This window comes from Ammodytes marinus (assembly GCF_949987685.1).
Source record: "Ammodytes marinus genome assembly, chromosome: 3".
In the NCBI taxonomy this organism is placed as follows: Eukaryota; Metazoa; Chordata; class Actinopteri; order Uranoscopiformes; family Ammodytidae; genus Ammodytes; species Ammodytes marinus.
The window spans coordinates 27,593,914-27,615,165 of record NC_137232.1 but is presented as its reverse complement, the minus strand read 5'-3'; the positions used below and the strand labels follow the sequence as shown (position 1 = coordinate 27,615,165).

General features: G+C 43.1%; 1 protein-coding gene across 1 annotated transcript in view; it reads left to right on the top strand.

Annotated features, from left to right (window-relative positions):
- Window positions 1-21,252, top strand: part of clpb (ClpB family mitochondrial disaggregase) — a 35,602-nt gene that overhangs the window by 2,988 nt on the left and 11,362 nt on the right. Inside the window, exons 3-7 of the mRNA XM_080053827.1 lie at window positions 1,098-1,184; window positions 11,872-11,975; window positions 13,347-13,475; window positions 17,716-17,813; window positions 19,689-19,803. Coding sequence (XP_079909953.1) covers window positions 1,098-1,184; window positions 11,872-11,975; window positions 13,347-13,475; window positions 17,716-17,813; window positions 19,689-19,803 — 533 coding nt within the window. The remainder of the gene's footprint in view (window positions 1-1,097; window positions 1,185-11,871; window positions 11,976-13,346; window positions 13,476-17,715; window positions 17,814-19,688; window positions 19,804-21,252) is intronic.

The following is a 21,252-nucleotide window of genomic DNA, read 5'->3' as shown; positions in this document are numbered from 1 at the left end:
GATGGAAAGCTACTTTTTAGTTAATACTTTGTGCTTAGATTTGATATTTTTGGGGATTTTGGAAATGTTGGTCAAAATAGTTACTATCCCTCAGTTGTCTTTCTCTGCCACGATGGAGGGCAACACTAAATAAAGAATATCAAATTTACATCTGAGGGCAGTTTCCAAAAATACCCTGGTCCAACATTTAAAGTATATGTCGCCTACATACTAATGAACCACAATTAGTCGTAATTAATTAATTGCTGATATGTCATTCTAAGCACATGTGAGATGATATAATCATGGCAGCCCCTTCATATGGCTGTTTTACTTACTTTCTTTGTGACGCACAATTAATCTACAGTGTTTTGCTATCCAAATCCTATCTTCCTAACTTGTAAAATTAAGAAGTAGTAAGAGCTGCTCAGATTGACTGAACTGAAACAGGCAATTATTTAGTTTTATTGGCGATGACTCATATTCTCTGCTTAAATCTTGATACTGCATGCAGACCAGGCAGTGAAAACAGAGCCCCGAAAACACCAGGGCTGAGTGCAGAGAACAGACAGAGGCCACTGTGTTGACTGTAAACAGTAACACTCACACTGTCTGCCTGCTCAGCACAAGAGGCAACAGACGGATCACTTTGAGAGACACACACACGCACACGCACACACACACACACACACACACACACACACACACACACACTTATAAGGACCGTACCTGATGTCATACCCTGGGGCAGAAAACTAAACACACACCTGGCCTACACACACGGACACATTAACTGGTCAAGGGGCAAGTGTTTGGCTGCAGATATAGACAAAAGACGTCATGGGCTGGTTTCATGATGCTAACAAGGCAGGTCTTTGATAGTCGCAGAAGCAGCTGGTCAGACATACCTCTTGTTTTTAAATAAAATGTGCATTATGTGCAATTCTTCCCTTTTCAAAATTGGAAAAATCTTTATTTATGTATAGCATCATTATATCTTAATATATTTTAGGATACTTACAGAACAATCCTACTACTGATACCACTAGACTGATTTCATATTTATGTTAATGGTGATGTCAAATTATAACCACTTTTTTGCTTCTTTTCCCCATCAGGTTGTTAAAAGAGGGTGTTGACCCAAATTTCCGCCATCGTCTGGGTTGGACCGCTCTCATGGTGGCCGCCATGAACCGACAGCACAGGTTTGTGTTTGATTCATCCAACTAAACTAAAGCAACTCAACCACTGATGTGTTTTCCAGTTCTGAGATGGCCCTCCCTGATGTAGCAGTGTTTTTGGTATCATGCAGCTGTCTGCGTGAGTTAGCGTGTGAGCATATGTCATCCGAGTCCCTACTCTGATTGTTACTGTAGGTCTTCAGAAGTGCAAAGTGCGACTTTCAGACTGACAGACGGTCTTCATCCCCCCCCCCATCTCTCTGTCCAACAAATTAAATTAGCCTCCTGGCCCCCAGAACACACACAACACAGAGAGGGGCCGAGGTTAAGGCCGGGATAAATCCAATTTACAAGGCTTCTTTTTTTCTCCCATCAGGACTGTGTGGTCACTTTTCTTTTTTGTTTAAGGGCCTTATGTGTCCGTGAGAAGCATAAGGAGGTGAAAGTTGAATGTGAAAAAAGCTTAAAATAAGCATAGGGGAGAATGGGGTAAAGTGAGACACTTTTTCCATTTGCTCCCCTCTAAGCGAGCTAAAATGATTTATCTGTCGAATTTACACCTTTCCCATTAATTCAGGATGTTTCCTAGTAATGGACATTATCAGAATTTATTCAGGACGAAGGGGAAAAAATATGATTGTTTTAAAAAAAAGTTGTCTTGGTCTCACTTTACCCCAGCGTAGGGGTAAACTGAGACAGACCAGAGAAATCAAGGGGGTAAACTGATCCACTTACTTTTTCCACTACCATAACGACACATGTTGTAACAGTTAGAATCCTGACAGTTAGCTTGAAACTCACATATTCCAGAACTAATGTCAAACTAGTAACAGAATCATGGGGTTTGGTCAATTAAGAGCTTTTTTTCAAAACAGTTGAAAGTAACACTGATCAAATACAACAAATAATTCCTAATGTTTTGATTCAAATTAAAATAACAGATACAACCAGTTAGATTACAGTCTGGGGGTCAGAACACAGGACCGTTAGGGCGCACTCACACTAGGGCCTTTGTTCCGTGCCCGAGCTCATTTGCCTACTAAAGTCTAGAACGTTTGGCTAGTGTGACCACGCCATCCATATTCAGCACGCAACACTTCCTTGGCCACGGCACACTTTGGAGAGGTGTGCCAGAGAGAACGGCACAGATGCTAATGAGATGACACGTGCACACGCAAGGATACGCAACCTGAGCTGGATGACGTAGTCCATGCGCGACCCTTCTTCCCCACAATAATTGTAAACAATGGCGGCAAGAGGTTCACGAGTGGGTTCCGGTGCGATCGAGAAGTGGAGAGTTTGCTAGAAATTTGGGTCGGCCATGTTCGCAGCTGGATAAGACCCACAACAATTCGGAGGTGTTTGGGGCAATCCGCGACTACTGTTGTTCTCCATTGTTGTTCTACTTATGGCGCTTTTCCACCGCAAATGTAGCTCGACTCGACTCAACTCGACTCGACTCAACTTGGTTTGGTAGCAGCACGGGTCGTTTTCCACCGCAAATAGTACCCGCTGAACGTGGGCGGGGTCGTCGTAAGGGGCTGAAAGCCTAGTCCGGAGCAAAGTATTAGAGCAGAAATTGCGAGCAGTTGTTGCACTATTAACTGAACCAACCGCCAAACACACGGATGAAAAATGTTTAAGAAATACCCCCCTTGTATCTGTTTGCTAAAAGAAGTAGAAGAATATTGCTACGGGCCATTAAAAGGGATGGTTGTTGTCCCGATGTGTGACTGCCACACAGACAGCTGTAGGGATGCGTCACGTACATCCCTATGCACGTAAACACGGGCATGATAAAGTTGACTGTTTAGCGCTTGTTTCAGGATACGTGTTTTCAAATGCAAGCCGTGTCTCAGCCTGAATATTTTATTGAGGTAATCAGTTCAGTCCGAGGCTTGTAATGTAATCGCTCGCTATCATGTCTGTCCCAGCTGGCTACTATATTAGCCTAGCTGCTAGCTGCCCTACATGTCTCCTCTCGTATGATAAGTAACTTCCCCAACAACCAACACTGGGTGAGCTTAGCGAATATATGGAAAATAAATTCAGATCTGTGATGCAAATCAAATGAAAGAGAGCCAGAGAAGGCTGCACGCGGCGTAAATACACTCAAAAGTCCCGGAGAGTTGGGGAGAATAAACAACAGAATGAAGCCGGTAGTCTCTGGCCACTGATTGGCCAGACAATAGTCTCTGGCCAATCAGTGGCCGGCCGTCTGCCGACGTCACCTTTTAGCATCGGCTCAGCTCGCTTGGAACCTAGAGCGAGGCGATACCAAAAAAGCAGCCGCTACGTGGTACCAGGTACCATGAAATTGCGGTGGAAAAGCCAAAAATGCGAGTTGAGTCGAGTCGAGTCGAGCTGATACCATGCGGTGGAAAAGCGCCATAATTCCGGCAGCGAGTACGCTTGGTGATGACGTATGTATTGTATTACGATGTGATGACATATGTATGAAGGAGCAATAGTGCCCAGGCCATGGCCTTTGGGAGCAGTGTGACCACGGGCCAGCGGGGAGTGGGGAGGGGGGGCAATCTTCCTGCAGCACGGAACAGGCAAACTTAGTGTGAGTGCGGCCTTAGAGCCATAAAGTGTCTGGGGACCACAGCAAAGGACAATCAGAACCAGCTAAAACAGCCTGGGACTCACACAGGACTAGACCCACCTGTCATTTTCCATCTTTTGAGTCTTTGATTAATATATTTCTGCATTTGTTTTATTGGGATCATTCATTGAATAAAAACATATTACTTAGAGTCCATAGATGTTAAAGGTCACTCCTATGTCCCCTTCATACATACCTGGCAAACCATGCCCTTGCTGACACCCATTTAACCATTCAACCCCCAACCTCCGGCCCACATTGTCTTTTGTCTTATTCAAACTAGTGTCCTTGCTACCTTAAATATAATGGATTCAATAAAAGAGGGCACAGACACTGTCTCACTTTACCCCACAGCATTTGTCTCACTTTACCCCACTGTCACAATTTGAGAAAAAACTACCACTGTAAGCAATTCAGGCTAATCTTCAGTTATCATCATCACATGGTTTCATATTTTGGCAGTTCATGAACATGTATGATAGAAGGATTTCTACCTGAATCAACAGTTGATTAAGTTGACAGCAAGAAGATTTAATTTTACATGCAAAACACATGTTTTTGTGAAAAAAACATGCTTACAACAGCACCATGAGTTCCTCTCCTTCATAGCCAAGGGGAAAGGAGAGGGGCTTGAAAACATAATTCTCACATGACCAAAAATGTGTTCCATTATCTGTTTACAGGTTGTCTCACATTACCCAATGTCTCACATTCCCCCATTCTCTCCTACTTTCAATTATAGGGCAACAGTTGTTCCTTCCTCAAATTCTCAAAAAATTGTTTTACTTGCTATTTTAATTTTTTTTAATTTATTTCTTTTTCTTAAAAAAAATTTATATTAAGTTATTGAAGTGTTGAGGCGATGGGTCAGTCATCAGTCAATCATAAAAAATATTATAAGATTAATCATTTGAATGACAATAATGATCTGCACTCTCTTCTTCTGACTTTCTGGTCCATTACTCCTCAGAGACAATTATGATCACATGCTTTGATTATATCCCTTTGCGGTGATGTTTTTGGTTCAGTATGTCTTTGTATTTGCTGGACATGTGCTGAATGATTGTTGGACTGTTACATATTGATGTAAGGTGTGTGTGTGTGTGTGTGTGTGTGTGTGTGTGTGTGTGTGTGTGTGTGTGTGTGTGTGTGTGTGTGTGTGTGTGTGTGTGTGTGTGTGTGTGTGTGTGTGTGTGTGTGTGTGTGTGTGTGTGTGTGTGTGTGTGTGTGTGTGTGTGTGTGTGTGTGTGTGTGTGTGTGTGTTTGTTATGAGCGCTATAACTCAGCAAGGCGGTGACACTCCTCTGTGTTTAATCCCGTCTTCCAACCCCCCAGTGAGCCGTCACTGCTGCAGGGAAGACAGAACATCGGTTTACACACATTACTCACACATGTGTGTCTCTCATATACACGCACACACACACACACACAGACAGACATACCAAATATCTTACACACCAACTGCCTATTATTCAGTCAGACACAACTTTATTTGCAGCCGTTAAGTGAAAACACTGGGTGCATTACTCAAAAACGATGTTTAGCCAGTAGCCAAAATGTCAGCCTGGATCTTATTTTTGAATTACTTCACCCCTCCCTCAGACTGTGTTTATATTTTACTGTAGGACCAGAAGCAATAAACATGCTTCCAGAGGCAAAGGATTTCACCACAGAGTTTCAGATGACACAGTTTCTAGGTGTTTCTGCTCTTGTGTTGAGGGGTCGAGGTGCGGCTGTGTGAGGGAATCAGGGGTGGAGTCGAGGGGTGTGTGTAAGAATTAAGGGTGAGACATCTGGGGGCGTGTGTTTGCTTAGCTTTGATGTGGGGCTAAATCGGGGAGGCGCAGGGCCTGGCCCACTGTTTGCACTCTTTAACACACAATACCCATCTCCATCTCTCTTTCTCTCCCTCCAGCCCTCCCTCGCCACATTCACGTGCACAATGAGCAATCAGCCGTGTGTAACGCCTGTTGACCGTTCCGACCTGTCGGCCGAGTGACTGCGTGGAGAGTGAGGGGGACCAAACCAGGGAGAGCGTAGGGAATGATGGGACGAAAGGATGAGTGGAGGGAAGATAATAGTTTAGATGTGGAGAGGGAGTGATGTGGAGTGGGATTACGGGTTTGGGACCAGGATTAGCTGCTTTTGAATAGTGGTGGAAATCACCAGAAAGCTCCCAGTGAAATATTATCATCATTTGCTCACGATACAACTTGATAATGATGGTACCACTCTGCTTTGGTGAGACAACCAGTTACCATATATTGGATATCATAATTTCTTACATGTAGGCCTACACATCAACAAAATATCCTCATTGATAATATGGTAAACAACCACTATACGGGTATTCTACACTGTGCCACATTAAAGCCACACATTTTCACGTAATATTTTTTAACCTGTGTAAACTGCCAACATTTACTACGAAATAGTAACTCTCATAGGAATACAGTGCTGGAAATAAAAGATCACTACATCTTGTTTTGGTTTCACAGCAATGTACATAGCGACCAGCAATGATTAAGAGTAATAACTGTTGAAAGTTAGACATGAACTTCACCACTTTGCACAGCCAATTTAACAAAGAAAAAGTGACAGGGTTCAAGTGGGCTGGATTCTAGAGTTGGTCTTCACAATTGCTTTTTAAGGGAGGTCAGTGTGTTGTTGCTCTCTGGGCGACATTTTACGTTTTGAGCTGTGAACAAAGAGATGAACTTAATGTTGTATAGGCTACCTGATGACCACACACTTGGGCACCTTAGTAGACAGTTTGTTATCCAAATCCACTGTTAAATGATCAACCGGAGCCATTTCCTCAGTACGGTATTTGTGAAAAGTTATTTAAGGATATTTCTAAAATACCAGCATTGCATTTGGGTCTTTAGAAAATGTCTGTTAAAATTTGAATAAAAAATACTTGAAAGAAAACGCAGATAAATAAAAATGTACATTTAGGTTAAAAAAGTGCAGTGAGCCTCTCTTCTTGGCATGTCCCTGACCCCCAGGTGTGCACCAGGTGAGGTTAGGTCAAGTGAGGTCCAGCGTCTGGGCCAGGTGCTAAGAGACATGGATGGTCAGTTCGACTCGGGTGTCCATTATAGCACAGGGCAGACGGAAGTGTTTGTTTCCCCGTCTTCCCTCCAGGGCAAGGATGAGGGAAACTAACACCAGCCACGGGGCAGTTATCACCAGTCACCTGCTGGCAACACCTCGACAAGAGCAGGGAAGGTCAATTCCACCAGCCTCAGTATTCGCTTAAGTGAACATTATTTCAAGTGTTTTAATACAAGAGCTGGATGGTAGTATAGGGATTAGTTATAGTCCCTTAAAGGTGAAGTAAGCGGTTTATTTATATTAATATAAGTGTTAAGTCGCTCTTTATTCATACAGTAATCACTTACACGATGTGCACGTTTCATAAAGCCAATCTCTCAGTCAGCTGCTCTGCATGTAATAAGCAATTAAACTTTATGTAGTATCCCGAAATGTTATCCAATCACAAGAGAGAACGCTACAAAGCGACACCCGTCCGCACCCGTCTCACTCATGGTCTCACTACCGGTGCACGCCAGAGCGACACATGGGTGAATGTTTATGCCTACAATGGCGGAGCAGGTAAAAAAAATGAGGAAGCATATATGGAAATAATGGGATTAAATGAGGATGTTTCACAGTGTCTCGGTTGATGAATATCATGCATGCCACATAATTGCAACATTACAGTAGTTCGATTCAAGCCAGTTGTCAAGTCAGTTCCCTCTCCCTCTCCGCGTGTCCACTCTGCCCTTTAGCGAATGAACGTCAGAGCTCTTGAAAAAAACAAAAATCTAAAAACTTTTTGAAAACAAGGATGTTCCAGTTCAACAAAATGCTAAATGTATTTCATGTCGTGCCATGTGCCACCCAGCCACAGAGAGTTAAGACTGTGGACAAGAAAATGGCATAAATGTTGGCGGCAAGTTACAAGTCAGCATCTAGACACATCGTCCACATTTATGTATGAAAGTAAAATAATCTCGTAATAAATAATATTGTTTTGGTTCTCTTATAAAATGGTATTAGGAAGTCTGTCATTTTAACTTTCGGCCTAGTCCTTTTAAAATGGTAGTTTAACCTAATTAACCCCTACATGCCTTCAGTTTGGCCTCAAATTAGTGCTGCAACTCCTCCTAAATGTCCCAAATAAAGTTAGCCACTTGATCAACAGTCGATTAGTAAAACTATAAACTGTTTTCAAAAGTTCATTAGTTTTAGCACCATCCCGTATAATTAAATCTCCCCCTCTTTCATCTTTTTAGCCGCGCATCCCGCCTTTCATCCACTCCTCCTCCTTCTTCTCCTCCTCTTCTGCAGTTTTTCCACTCTTTATCCCTCGGTGTTTACCTTTCTGATGCCATTAACCCTTTTCAGACCATCTAATTTCTTCACACAGTCCTGCCCAGCCTCGTGTGACCAACCATAGTTTGAGTTTGTGTGTGTGTCTGTATGTGTCTCCGAGGATGCATCCATGTGTTTGTAGAAGTGCTTGCAAGGGTGAGAGAAGAGCCCTCTGTGGGTCACGGCCCCCCTGCCGCCCCCAGCCACAGTGATACAGTAACAAAGGGGGACCCCCCGATAGTCCTTTATGTCCCCTCAGCAAGGTCAGACACAAAGACCTGGCCAGGCTGTTCTCAGCCTCGCTCTCCCACAGCAACACAACATGTTTCGGTCAGGACACAAACTCTACCTAAGTCTGCTCAGATTTTTAATTACGATAATGGAGACGAAGGGAAAATTTGCCTCATTTTTCTTTCTGTTTTACTAATGTACTTGAGTCATTTGTTTGGATCGCACACTGTACTGTGATTGATGAGCCTGGTGTCCCGAACAGACTCCATGTAGACTTGAAACGATTTTTTGAAAAAAAAATATGTCATCAACTATTTTGATAATACATTGTTACCCCAGTTCTCCCCTTGGATCAACGAAGCATTTCTGATTCTGGTATTTTCTCTAATATGGTAAGAGCAAAATGCCAAACGGTTGCTCACTATTTTATTTAAATAATATCTAATAGTTGACTCAGTATCTTTTGAGTTTGTTTGGATGAAACAAGTGATGGACAATTTAAATTAGCATTTTCACAATTTTTTTTATAACTGGATCGAGAAACTGATCTTGAAATGTAAAATAATTAAAGAATTTGCGGTAAGAAAAACTTGGTTGCATCCCTAATTTAATTTTTTGATGCTTCAATTATTTTACTGCTTCCGTCTGTTGTCAAACACCCTGCCATAACCATTTAGTTTGGTATGATCCATCACTCCCTCCCGGGCTGCATTACATATAGTCACAGGTTTAATGACAGCCCAGCAGTGCACTGGCAGGGTTCATGTTTCGGCCATTGCCTCCATTCTGGCTCTTGGCACAGAAGACTATAGCTGACTAGTTTGTGTGTGTGTTCTTGTGCATGTCTGTGTCTCAATGTCACGTTCATGGTGCCAAATGTAAAGCGTGTGTTCTGTCGACAGAGAGACGGTACCTGGAATGTCAGTTGGGTCACAGTGAGTGGGGTTGCCGAGGTACTGGTGTTTGTTCTATAAGGCGGTATACGCTCCAATGAAGGACTACACACACACCCACACCCACCCACTCTGTTACACAGACCCCCCCCCCCCCAACAGTGCCGGAAACAGGCCCCGACCCTTTGCCCCCTCCATGTGCACATATGTACATGTTACCAAGCGTGTAGAGAAGGAGGGAGGCTGCCATTGGAGTGTATCCACCGTAACGGGACGGACTAGAAATGGAAGTAATTCAGGTGAAAGAGTCGTGGTCAATGGAGGCATGGGGTATTTGCATCCGAGTATGTGTACAATGGCATTGTGTTTGAACTGCGAGGATGGTGGAAACGTAGCGTTTAAGGTTATGTCAAGGTTATGTTTGATCTCCCGCACCCAAGTCCAGTCTGCATTGTGCTTTCTGTAAGCCGTCAACATATTTAGATGCAGTCACACATTTCCATGTTTAAGGCCATTTGACAGTAGATACTGGATGGATATATGAGATGATAGACATTTTCAACTGTCAAGACTTTCCTACTTTTCCTTACCAGTGAAACTGGGGTAGCTATAGCCTACTTTAACTAGGGGGAGATTGGCTGAGAATGAGAAGGCTGCTTTTATGACAATATATCATTTACTAAAAAATAAATGAGATGACAAACCTTTTCATTTGTATCAATTCACTGGATTCACCCAAAACAGGAAATCCTCAGATAACTGATCTACAAACTGTTATTTGTTTTAATTCCAATAATATTTACTATATCGTGATGTATGTTATTATAAATGTACACCTATCCAGAGGCGGCCTTAACGATCTGGGGGCCCCATTCAAGACCTAGTGTGGGGCCCCCCACTTTTTTTGTATTTTCTTGAAAAAAAAAAATCTTAATTTTTTTTTTATTTTCAATACATATTTCTTGTGCATGCTTGTGCATGCTTCCCGCAAAAAGAAAACAGATAGTAGAGTTTTATGAGATGATGGGCCACTGGGTGCAGACTCTTAAAGGGCCCCCCCACTCCTACCTATCCAGTCAGGTACACTGACTTTTCAGCACATATACAATTAATGGTAAAAACATATTAATGAAGTCAGTTTTTCTCACAGGATTTAGGGATACTGTGGGAGGGACCCTGGTCCTTGTTGGGGGGTCCGGGGGCATCCCCCCCGGAAGAAAATGTGTGCCTTTTGAATTAAAATGCATCAATCTGGTAGCCTGGAAATCCTGACCCTGATATCTTGAACGATAGAGGGTCTGGCGACGATCAATAGTAATTTCCAACTCTAGGGGCGGCTCCTACTCGTGCATTTCAAATGCCACTGCACGCAGTTGGATAGCACTACAACCAATCAGAGCGATGCACAAGTGACGTAAGCCCCGTTCGTTTAGCGAACAGCTGTTAAACTGTTCAATTAAACGTTTGCCGTTGTCGGTCGGCAAAACAGAACATTCCACTTACTTGCTAGTGAAAGCTATGAGTCCCGTCTTCCAATTCGTTAAGGGTCGAGGCCAAAGCAGTCTCAAACTCACACAACATATCCGCAGCCATCTTTGATGTTTACTATCACAGCTTCGACGTCGCATGCACGTCACTGTCGTCATCCGGTTACGTCCTCCCCAGAGCACCATATAAAGGGCTCTGGCGCGCCCATATTAGATAGAACCAATTGAAACGTTATACCAGATTTCTGGTAGTCTTGATAAGCTTCAACGGAGCGTCTCCAGACCAACACGCGCAGCAAATTTAATTTGCCAGCGCCTAGTGGCAGGTCTGGGAATGCCAGGCTATCAATCTGGTGCACTTTGAGGGGAAAATTTAGAGGCTATATCAAATCCTGAGATGCAGCAGGAACATTATTTTTCAGATTTTTCTTAATCAGGCAGCACTCTTTACTCTGCTACTGTAAAAACAGTACAGTAGATTGGTCTGCAGACTCATGTTCTATGATGGAGAGACTCATTTCAACAGATACAGGGTGGATAGCTACTTTTTATGAACAGCATAGAATTTACACATAGAAATCGTATTCATGTATGTGTGTGGGGGCCCTAAAGGCTCATCATGAAGCCCCTTAGACAGAGCTACTAATGCTGTTTTCTTATGCTTTTGTATTTCTCCCCTACTAGTTGAGGGGCCCATGATGATTTATTTCCTTATATTTAGGCTTATTCCTTTTTGGACCCTGTTATTGACATGAGTGACTGATCTCTTTGACAATTCAACATGAAAAGTTACTATGAGGCCTAGGGCCCGGTAGCCTGCTCAAGAATTATTTATCAAAAAATAAATAAAAATAAAAATACATATATTTTTTTTTAGGGGGGGCTTGGGGGCCCCCCAGAGGGCGGGGCCCCATTCAATTGAATGGGTTGAAACATAGCTAAGGCCGCTACTGCACCTATCATGGTAGAATATTTTAACCATAATCCATACCAATAGATTAGAACAATGAATAACTACTGTGTAAAGGCTTGTCTTTGTATCAATACAGAGTACAGGTTCTAGGTAGGATTATTACTTTAATTTACATGTGTATCTTTGTCTTGTTTTCCAGTGTGGTGGAGGTTCTGCTCAAAGCCGGTGCCGACCCAAACGCTGGAGATTACTTCAACAACGTTTACGAAACCTCGCGGGAGAAAGGCATCCACTCACTGGAAGGTGAAAAAGAAACAGTCTGTGTGACTGTGTGCATATGTCACACATTGCATTTGGTTGTGTGCTTGCTACGTATATTACACATATGAATCTGAACCAGATATTATGAGATATTATCATTTGCATAACGATTTGCATATATGTACATGTTTCATTTCCTCTGTGTTATGTTATTTTATATGTTCTGTGACAAAGTAGTGTTTGCTTTATTTGTTTTTCTTCAAAGCTGCACACGCAAACACACAGACAAGATTGCACAGGCACACACACACACACACACACACACACACACACACACACACTTTTTAACCCCCCTCCCCCATCTGTGTTGGGTTTCTGTGCAGACATATTTATATGGGATATGTATATTGCAGACATTTATATGGCTGTCAGGTTTGGGTCCACGTGGGGCCAGGGTAGCGTGGGGAAGCGTTTCCCAGACGCACACTGATGGATGGGCTAGGGGGGCCTGTGCGACGCTTTATTGGGTTAGCTATGATTATCCCGCCCTGTCTCTCTCTCTCGCTCTCACACACACACACACACACATACACACACTGCAGAAAGGGACTGCCAGAGAGAGGGGAAGAGGGGGATGGATGGATGAAGGAAGGAAGGGAAAGACTGATGAAGGAAAAATGGAAAGATGAGTGCTGTAGAAGAAACAGAGGGGAAGAGGGAAGAGGTTAGGGAGCATCGATAGTCTGAGTGAGGGAGATGTTAAAGGAGAAGATGTAGATGATGGAGAGAAGGAAGGAGGGTTTGAAGGAAATGGGTGGTATGATGAGCAAGGGAAAGGAAGTCAGGAAATGGATGAGACAAAGTTATTGGGAGGGAGGAGGAAGAGGGTGCGAGTGATGAAGGGAATTGATGGATACCAAGGAGGAGAGGAAGGAGGCGGAAGAAATAAAAACGGATGATGGGGGAGTGGCACGAGATGAGTGCTCTTTATGAAAAAGAGAAGTAAGGAGAGAATGATAGACTATCTCTATTATTAGCAAGGTGCACCGCAAAGCAGACCCTAAAAATACAACTGGAATTATTCCTATCATGCCTGACAGTTGAGCTTAAATTTGTGAAATTGAAAAACTTGTGTACAATATTGTAGTCTATAGTGTTATCAATGGAACTCTTTCTTGTGCCTAACTGTTAATAGATTTTAAGTTGATATAAGTACTCAAACATCTCCTGTTTTAAGATGTTTCCCATTTAACAATTTGTGTATTTTTTTTCCTGTCAACCAATGCATAGTGCATCTGTTGTTCTAATCTTTCTCGTCTCTCTGAATCGCTCCCTGTCCGTCTGTCTGTCTGTCCGTCTGTCTGTCTGTCTGTCTGTCTGTCCGTCTGTCTGTCTGTCCGTCTCTGTCCACAGTCCTGGTGTCCAGAGAGGATGAATTCAGCAGCAGGCTCAGCAGCAGGGCTGGTTTCCGTGGTTGCACAGCACTTCACTACGCCACATTGGCTGACGACACACTCAGCGTCCGCATGCTGCTGGAGGATGGTACGTCACACACCCCAACCCCATCCATAACCCTGCTTAAGAGGTCCATAGACTCTAAGGGACTAGATAACAACAAATACACTGTTCCTGTGCACATTTAACCTAACAAATCAGCTGTTGTACTGTACATATCTCCACATTCACCAAAAAAAATTATTTAACACATCTGCAGCCAAGGTATGAAAGTAGGACCAGTTTTTCAACCAATAAATTTGGTTTTACAATTACTCATTTTATTCTATTGAGGTGCTCCATTTTGTCCAACTATAATACAAAGAGAGGGAGGAAGGAGGGTGGAGCATTTTGCTTAGATGGCGATGAAGTCTGTGCCTCATGAGGGAAACCAATGCAGCTGTCACCTGAACTCTTTCCGTCTCAGCTAAAACAAACTGACAGAACTCAATTATAACGTCCACCGGAAGGGAAACGGCTCAGTGGTTTAACACAGTGTATTTATCTGTTGGTGGGTCGGGTAAGGCTCAATCTGTATTCAATTGACAGTTCCTTTGCTTATTTAATACCTGTGCCAAGGAGGTTATGTTTTCAGCCCTGTATGTTTTATTTGTTACTTGACAGATTTTGTTGCTATTTGGTGGAATAAGTTAGCCCCTTTATACTTTTTTACTTCATATTTTTTTTTACTGTTAATTGTAGACGTCAAATCTGGGCCTGGCCTGAACCATATTTTTGCATTTTGAATTTCTGGCAAAGCAGTTTATGTGCCGCTCTTTAAAATGAATCACTTGGTTTTCATGTGGTATGTTTTTCCTTTCGGATACAGAGGTACAAGGATAAACACACGTTTGTGCTTTCATTGACACTTTGCTTTTATTAGATACGATTGCCTCTATATTTAATTTCGAGGTGTGATTTATTAATTTGAGGAAACAAATTACTAGTTTAATTGAAGGGTAACACTTTCTATCACAGCACAGGCCATGCTCTTTACCTTTTATCTTTCTTATCCAAACTTAATGGTTCTCAGTTTTCCCTCAGAGCTGGAGGCAGTATCGGCTCCATCAGCTTTATAAAGCTTTCCATGTATCATCATCTTATCGCTTCCAACCCCCAAGTAATATAAACAGTATTACAAAGCTCATTTGAAATTGATCACTTGTTCATATCCTCTCTCCATTCGCCCCCATTAAACCCGCACCTGTCGTTGACTCAGCTCCACACACACACACACACACACACACACACACACACAGACCCTCGGGGCAGAATATCCCCCTCAGTTTCCAGGCGAGCAGCTCTTAAACAAGCTAGGCCTAGTTGAACTATGACCTCCGCACAGAACATGCCCTTGGGGTAACTCCACAATCACAGGATGTGTGTGCCTTTGTGAGCGGGGATGTGTGTGAGCCCTTATGTGTGTTTTTTGCACTCAAGCCTCCCATTTCAATAATTAAAATATTCATGTATGCTTTTGATATGTTTAAAGTTCCAACCCTTTTACCCTTCTCAGGCTGATTTGTTTTTTAATCTTAAAAACGTTCCATTTTTTGGGGATGAAACACCCCAACTACCATCACTGTATGCGCACCCAGACACACACAAGCGAGTATTAATGTCTTGTTTATGTTTTTGATGGATGATTCATCCCAAGCTCTTTCTGCCCGTCTCTCCCGTCTCACCCCCTGCGTCTGTAAGCACTCCGTACGCTTAAACAAATCACTTCGTCTAACTCGATCAAATGTTCTGCAGATGCATTTTTGAATTAAAAAGGTAAGAAATTTCACAAAGCAGGGACATTTGTTTTAAGGAAATCAGATTAAAGACGGACCGGGTTGTTGCTCCACCGACTGGGCCGTTGCCGGGTTGGCGCCAGCATCACGGCCAATCACAATCATGACATTACACTCTCTCAATCCCAGACACATCGCTGTCCATGTGCATGTGGGATTCTGTGTGAATGGGCACATAACTAAAGACTCCTCTTATAGATTTTCAGCCCGTGATTATTCTTGACAGCTCTCGGTCATTTGTCTTTTTCTTAAATCCATTTCCTCTTTGAAGTTTCTTATCCATCTTTATTTATTTTTTTACAAAGTGCCACCGCTTGAGGGTATGTGTGCCTGGATTGTGCGTCATGTATGTGCACATTGTGTGTGCTTCTGTATGGAGTTGTGTGTATCCTGTACCTTATTTCCCTTGTGTTTGGGTGCGTCCATGATGTTACTCTACTAGCCGTTGGTTTTGCTCTTTTGGCCTTAGCCGGCCCTGGACTCACATCTCCATCCATCACAGTCTTGGGGCCCACCATGGGGCCTCTCCATCGGCCCACGGTCCCTCACACTACCACTACTCTCTTGCTTCTCCCCAGGCTCCGCATCAGGCCCGTGGCCAGGGGCGCTCGGTAATGGCCGGCTCCGTAGGTGGTAGGAGGCCAGAGGAGACACACATGCTCACAGATGCACACAATACAGACACAAGGACACACTCGCGCACAAAGACCAGCAGGGGCTCTCTCCCACCAGCTGCAGGGAAAAAGAGGGAGGAGGAAATGGGGGAGAGGAGGGCACTCCTAATAGGCATAACTAAAGCACTCCTAGTGTGTGTGTGTGTGTGTGTGTGTGTGTGTGTGTGTGTGTGTGTGTGTGTGTGTGTGTGTGTGTGTGTGTGTGTGTGTGTGTGTGTGTGTGTGTGTGTGTGTGTGTGTGTGTGTGTGTGTGTGTGTGTGTGTGTGTCGTTAGTGTTGATCCTGTTATAAAGTGCTATGGCCCAGAGGGTTGGCCTGATATTAAAGCCCTAAATGATGCTATTTATTATGTCTTGTGTGTTTGTAGGAGTGTGTGGGTACTTTATTGCTTTCGTCCCTCATGTTTTTGGTGGGGGTGTGTATTGTTGTCGGGATCGATAGCTTTGTGAGCAGGTCACAAAATGTAGGGGTTTATCGATAATCATCACAGTGATTATTAGTCTCTGCGGTCAGTGCTTGGAGCAGTAGGAACAACCAGTACCTGTATTCATCACATACACTGTTACAGTTTCCCAGAGTGTAGCTCAGACAGAAAAACTTCAGATGGGTCATCTGGTTCACAATGCTGGTGTGAAGCGCGGAACCTGCAATCTTCTTTTAGTATTTCAGTGCATACAGCTCGTGTTTTATTCGTACAAACTGGTGTAGGTTTGCCTTTTTTGTGTTTAATCTTGAGTAGGTCTGAGTAACATTTGACTTTTTTTTTCTGGTGCTGACAGAATTCCTTTGTTTTGATATACTTTTTTTTTCATACTATAGTTTGAGAATCATAAATATGATTTTCTTATAATTCTTTCAATCTAACAACTACATTCAAAATCAGAATAAGTAGTGCAGAGCACTATGCATGTTGTCCATAGTGGCAAACCATTTTCCCCATCCAGCCATGCTGATGTAACTTTGAATAACAACTTTTCACCCTGACTGCTATGGACCGATTTTGGTATTTACCAGAAAAGTATTGGGGTTTGATTGCCTGGAGGTTGGACCATCTTGTGTGTTGAGAATCTAGCATAGACCTAAACTACCCATCTTTCCCATTATTCATTACATTTGTAGTGTGTGTTAGGTGTAGCTGATATGATGGAAAGCCTTCAGTTGTTCATGTGGAGGAATGTGTGTATTGGCCACTGTGGGTTGAGAGTGGTGGCACAGGTCAGACCAGAAGGCACTGCTAACCACCATCACTGACAAGCCCACCACTCTACAGTCCTGGCACACTTTACACATGCTGGGACATTATGCATCCTTCTCATTCATACCCCAACCCCTTTAAGATCTGTTTAACTGAATTGTGTCTTTATTTGACCCCTCCTGCTGTGAGGAAGTGTGTGCCTGTGTGCCTGAAAGGCCCCCAACCTGCAACAACCTGCAGTGTGTATAGATTGTATAATAATCCATGGTGTTGGTGTGCGGATGTAGGGGTCAAAGTGTGTGTTATTGGCACGCGTTGCAGATATGAAACCCCCCACAGGGTCATTGGATGGCCCGGGTGCTTCACTGCAGTAAGTCTCAGTGACCCCTGAACCAATGTGACCTATCACCCCTAACCTTCCTCCCTAAATCGACGTTATGACCCTCCTGCTGAGGTGGTGTGTTCATATTCTTGTTATACTTACCAAAAAAAGGATGAGGACCTTTGAAAAATTTAAATTTAAAAAATCGATAAAGTTGGTATTCTGTTGTAAGTTGTTGTCTATTGTAAAAATATTTAGTTTCTAATGTACATGTGTCTGTTTCATGCATGCATGCATACAGGTGCCAACCCCCTACAAACCAATGCCTTGGGACACACAGCACGGGCCTATGCTAAAGAAGGGGACGTGGGCGCAGTGCTGCAGGAGTGGGAAGGCAAGGTACGTCACGACCGGCACACTTTTACAGACACAGACCCGAATTTTGTTTCCGCAGAATGCGCAAGCAATTAAAAGGACATTAGTTTGCATGCACACAAATGTTTTGATGCTGAAGCCCTTTCCTGTGGCCTGGTCTGAATGACTCAGCACCATTCACTCAGCAGACATCTGTGTCATTTAGTTGCCTTCATGCGCACAGACACACACTCCTCAGGAGGTCTGTGTCAGCTCGCTGACTGAGTGACAGGTGCTATTGAGTGTTAAAGTTGTGAAAGCTGGTGGAGGTTAACCGGGGTTTAAAATGTGCCAAAGTCAACTTGATATAGTCGTTGTTATATTGGAATAGATGTAAACTTAAACTATTATTGTGTTTGTGATGTTGAAGGCTTTTGATGATCATTTACATTCAAATGAATCTCAGCACTCAGCGGCTCCTATGTGTAGCCAGATGATGAATCTGCAAAAACCAGCACCCAAAAAGTCTTGAGAAAGACAGCATCAAAATTAAATGATTTATTATTATCTCTAGGTTTTTTTTTCAAGCAGAGGCTCTATCTTATCATGCAGGCGTGCCACAGTAATCATTCACATGAATTCATTTTTCTTGTGATCCCTTCTATTACATATTAATTTGATCGGATGAACTGTCATAGAGATTTGATTAAGCACTCTGCACATGTAAGGGCATAATAATCATCACAAACGACCTCAGCGCACCGCTCAGCCTATGGAGTATAGAAGGAGAAGTTGGGTCTGCTCTTTTCTTAAATAAAACTTGAGTTATCCGCAGTTATCTAGCAGCTTGACAGCAGGCCAGAGCTAAGCAAGATGGAGAGGGAGAATAAACAGCCTGCCTCCACTGCAGGGTGAAAACCTGGAGTCTGTGAGAAGACAAAGAAGAGAGGATGAATGAGTCGGGGCGAAACTGAAACATTACGATTTAAGGAAAAGAAAAGATTTGAGAGAGAGAGAGAGAGGAGAAGAAGAAGGATGGAATGAGTTGAAATCAGCAATAAAAAATAGAAAATATGTGTTAGAGAAAAGGAGGCAAAGGCAGATTGAGAGGGGTAAAGAGAGGCGAAGAGATTTATTAAAGGAAATGCATTCATAACCTGGCTCTGTTTACAAAATAAAATAATTTTCTGTATGTCCATTACTTAGCAGCTTATCAAGCTCCCGCACACTTTAAACACTTTCAGAAACTGTATCAATTAGCTACACCTGTGAAATGCCTGACACAAGTCATTTAAATTATAATGTAACCAATAAATTATTGCTTCATAAGATTTGACCATGTGTCAGACTCAGAGCTAATATTTGTTACTTTGACTCCAAACTTAAGTGTAACAGGCAGTGGCACGTGTGTGCAAAGATCACATTTCTTGAATGACATTATCCAGCTATAAAAAGCATTTCCCGTCAGGACAAATTGAGGGAATGAGATGAACGGTTCCAAGCCATAGAGTCCAGTCAGGTCAATTTTACTTATATAGCCACAAATCACCAAAATCCCTCAAACCGTTTTTTACAACCTGTACTACAAGTGACACTGTCTATCCTTTTAGGACATTAATTTGGTTAAGGGAAAATGAGGATGAACAGTGCTTTGTTCTTTCGTCTATAAGGGATTCTGGGCTAAATATTTTCAGTCATAGCTTTCTTTTGCACAACAGTCTAAAGGTGTGTTTGGTCACTCGCTCTTTCCTTGTTTCAGTGTATTTGTAGTGGGGAAGAGTCAGTAAATGTGATGATAAAGAGAGAGATGGGTAAAGCGGGGCCGACCTGCAAAATCTTCAGTGTCTGTATTTTTTTGCTCCCTTGAGATTAGATTTCTTACATTGTCCCTTGTGTCTCCCTGGTCTCCCCTCCATCCAGTTCCAGGAGGCGCAGGCTCGGCGGGAGGCGCAGGAGAGGAGGAGGTTCCCCTTGGAGAGGAGGCTGAAGGAACACATCATCGGACAGGAGGGGGCCATCAATACTGTGGCCTCAGGTAAACACACACTCACCCAACGTTATATATATATATATATATATATATGCAGCTCAACAGATGCAACGCAATGATCATTAGCCATTATAATTACAAGTACGTAACTGAATGCTTTTAAGCCACAGCCGTGCCCTCTTTGTTTCCACGCTGCTTTTGCTTCTCTGTTTTTCTCTCCGTTCAATATCTCTTTCCATGTTTTTCTGTTGTTTTCCTGTTTGTGCTCGTCTTCGCTCGTGCTCTCCTCTCTTCCTTTTCCCTAACGCAGTAGGCGGGTCTCAGACAGACCGGCGGAGGCTGTAATTGGTTAATTGTGATGAATGAGCTGTCTGTCAGGCATACACAGGTGCTGTGTGTGTGTGTGTGTGTGTGTGTGTGTGTGTTTGTGTGTGACAGCTGAAGAGGCCAGGCTTGGAGCCGCCAGTTAACACGATTACAGAGAGAGGAGACATACTACAGACCCCCCCCCCCTCCTCCTCCTTTTTTCTCTCCCTCTCTCTGCTTTCCCCTCCATCTCTTTTCTCTTTCCTCTCATCATTGCCTCCCTCTCTCTCTCTCTTGCTCTCTCTTTACCTCCTCAATCTTCATCACACCCACTCTCCCTTCTTTACCCTTCTGTCCTTCCCTGCTTTCACTTTGTGGCCTCCACCTTCTGCATCTCTCCATCATCGTTGCTCCACGCTGGGCCGTCCACCTCCCCGCTCCCAAAAACACACAGAGTCAGGGATGGACAGGCAAAGGGGCAAAATGATGGAGACTGGGAAAGAAAAACAGATGAGACGGGGCTAGAACAAAATAGAAAAGACAGGAAAGCTGATGGGAGAAGATAGCAGAGAAGTAGCTGAGAACCAGAAAGCTCTGAGCATTGACAGAAAGACAAAGAGAGCGAGCGTAATGCATGGAGAAGAGGACGGAGGATGAGTTAGAGCACAATAACACAGCAGACAGTAAAGAGCTGATATTACACCAGGCTTCCATGGAGGCCATGTATTGATCCACGGGTGAGAATGTGTGTGTGTGTTTGTCGCTCGGCATAGAAGGAAGAGGCTGTGTGTTATTTTTATGATCTTGGTCACAGATTTGTGCAAATAATAAACTCGGTCCCAAAGCTAGAAGTAGATATTATAATTTGTAATGTTTTTTTGTGAGAGAACATGCAGTGGAGTTTATAGTAGATCGGATAACAACTTGTTTTGCCCCAAGACTTTTCAAATTCAAATGAAATAACTATTCAAAACTACATTTCTATTGAAAGAAACCTTAGATGACTCTTCACCAAATACAATCAGCCATATGTGAGCAGTAGTTACAAGTGTTTGAGTTGGTTTTGCTGGGAGTCAATGTAGTAAGAGAGAATCGTGGGACTTGTAGTCTTTGGCAAGGTGATGAATGATTGTTGTTATCATGGCAAATTGGCTTGGAAGCCATAGAAGACATCGACACAGTGATAAA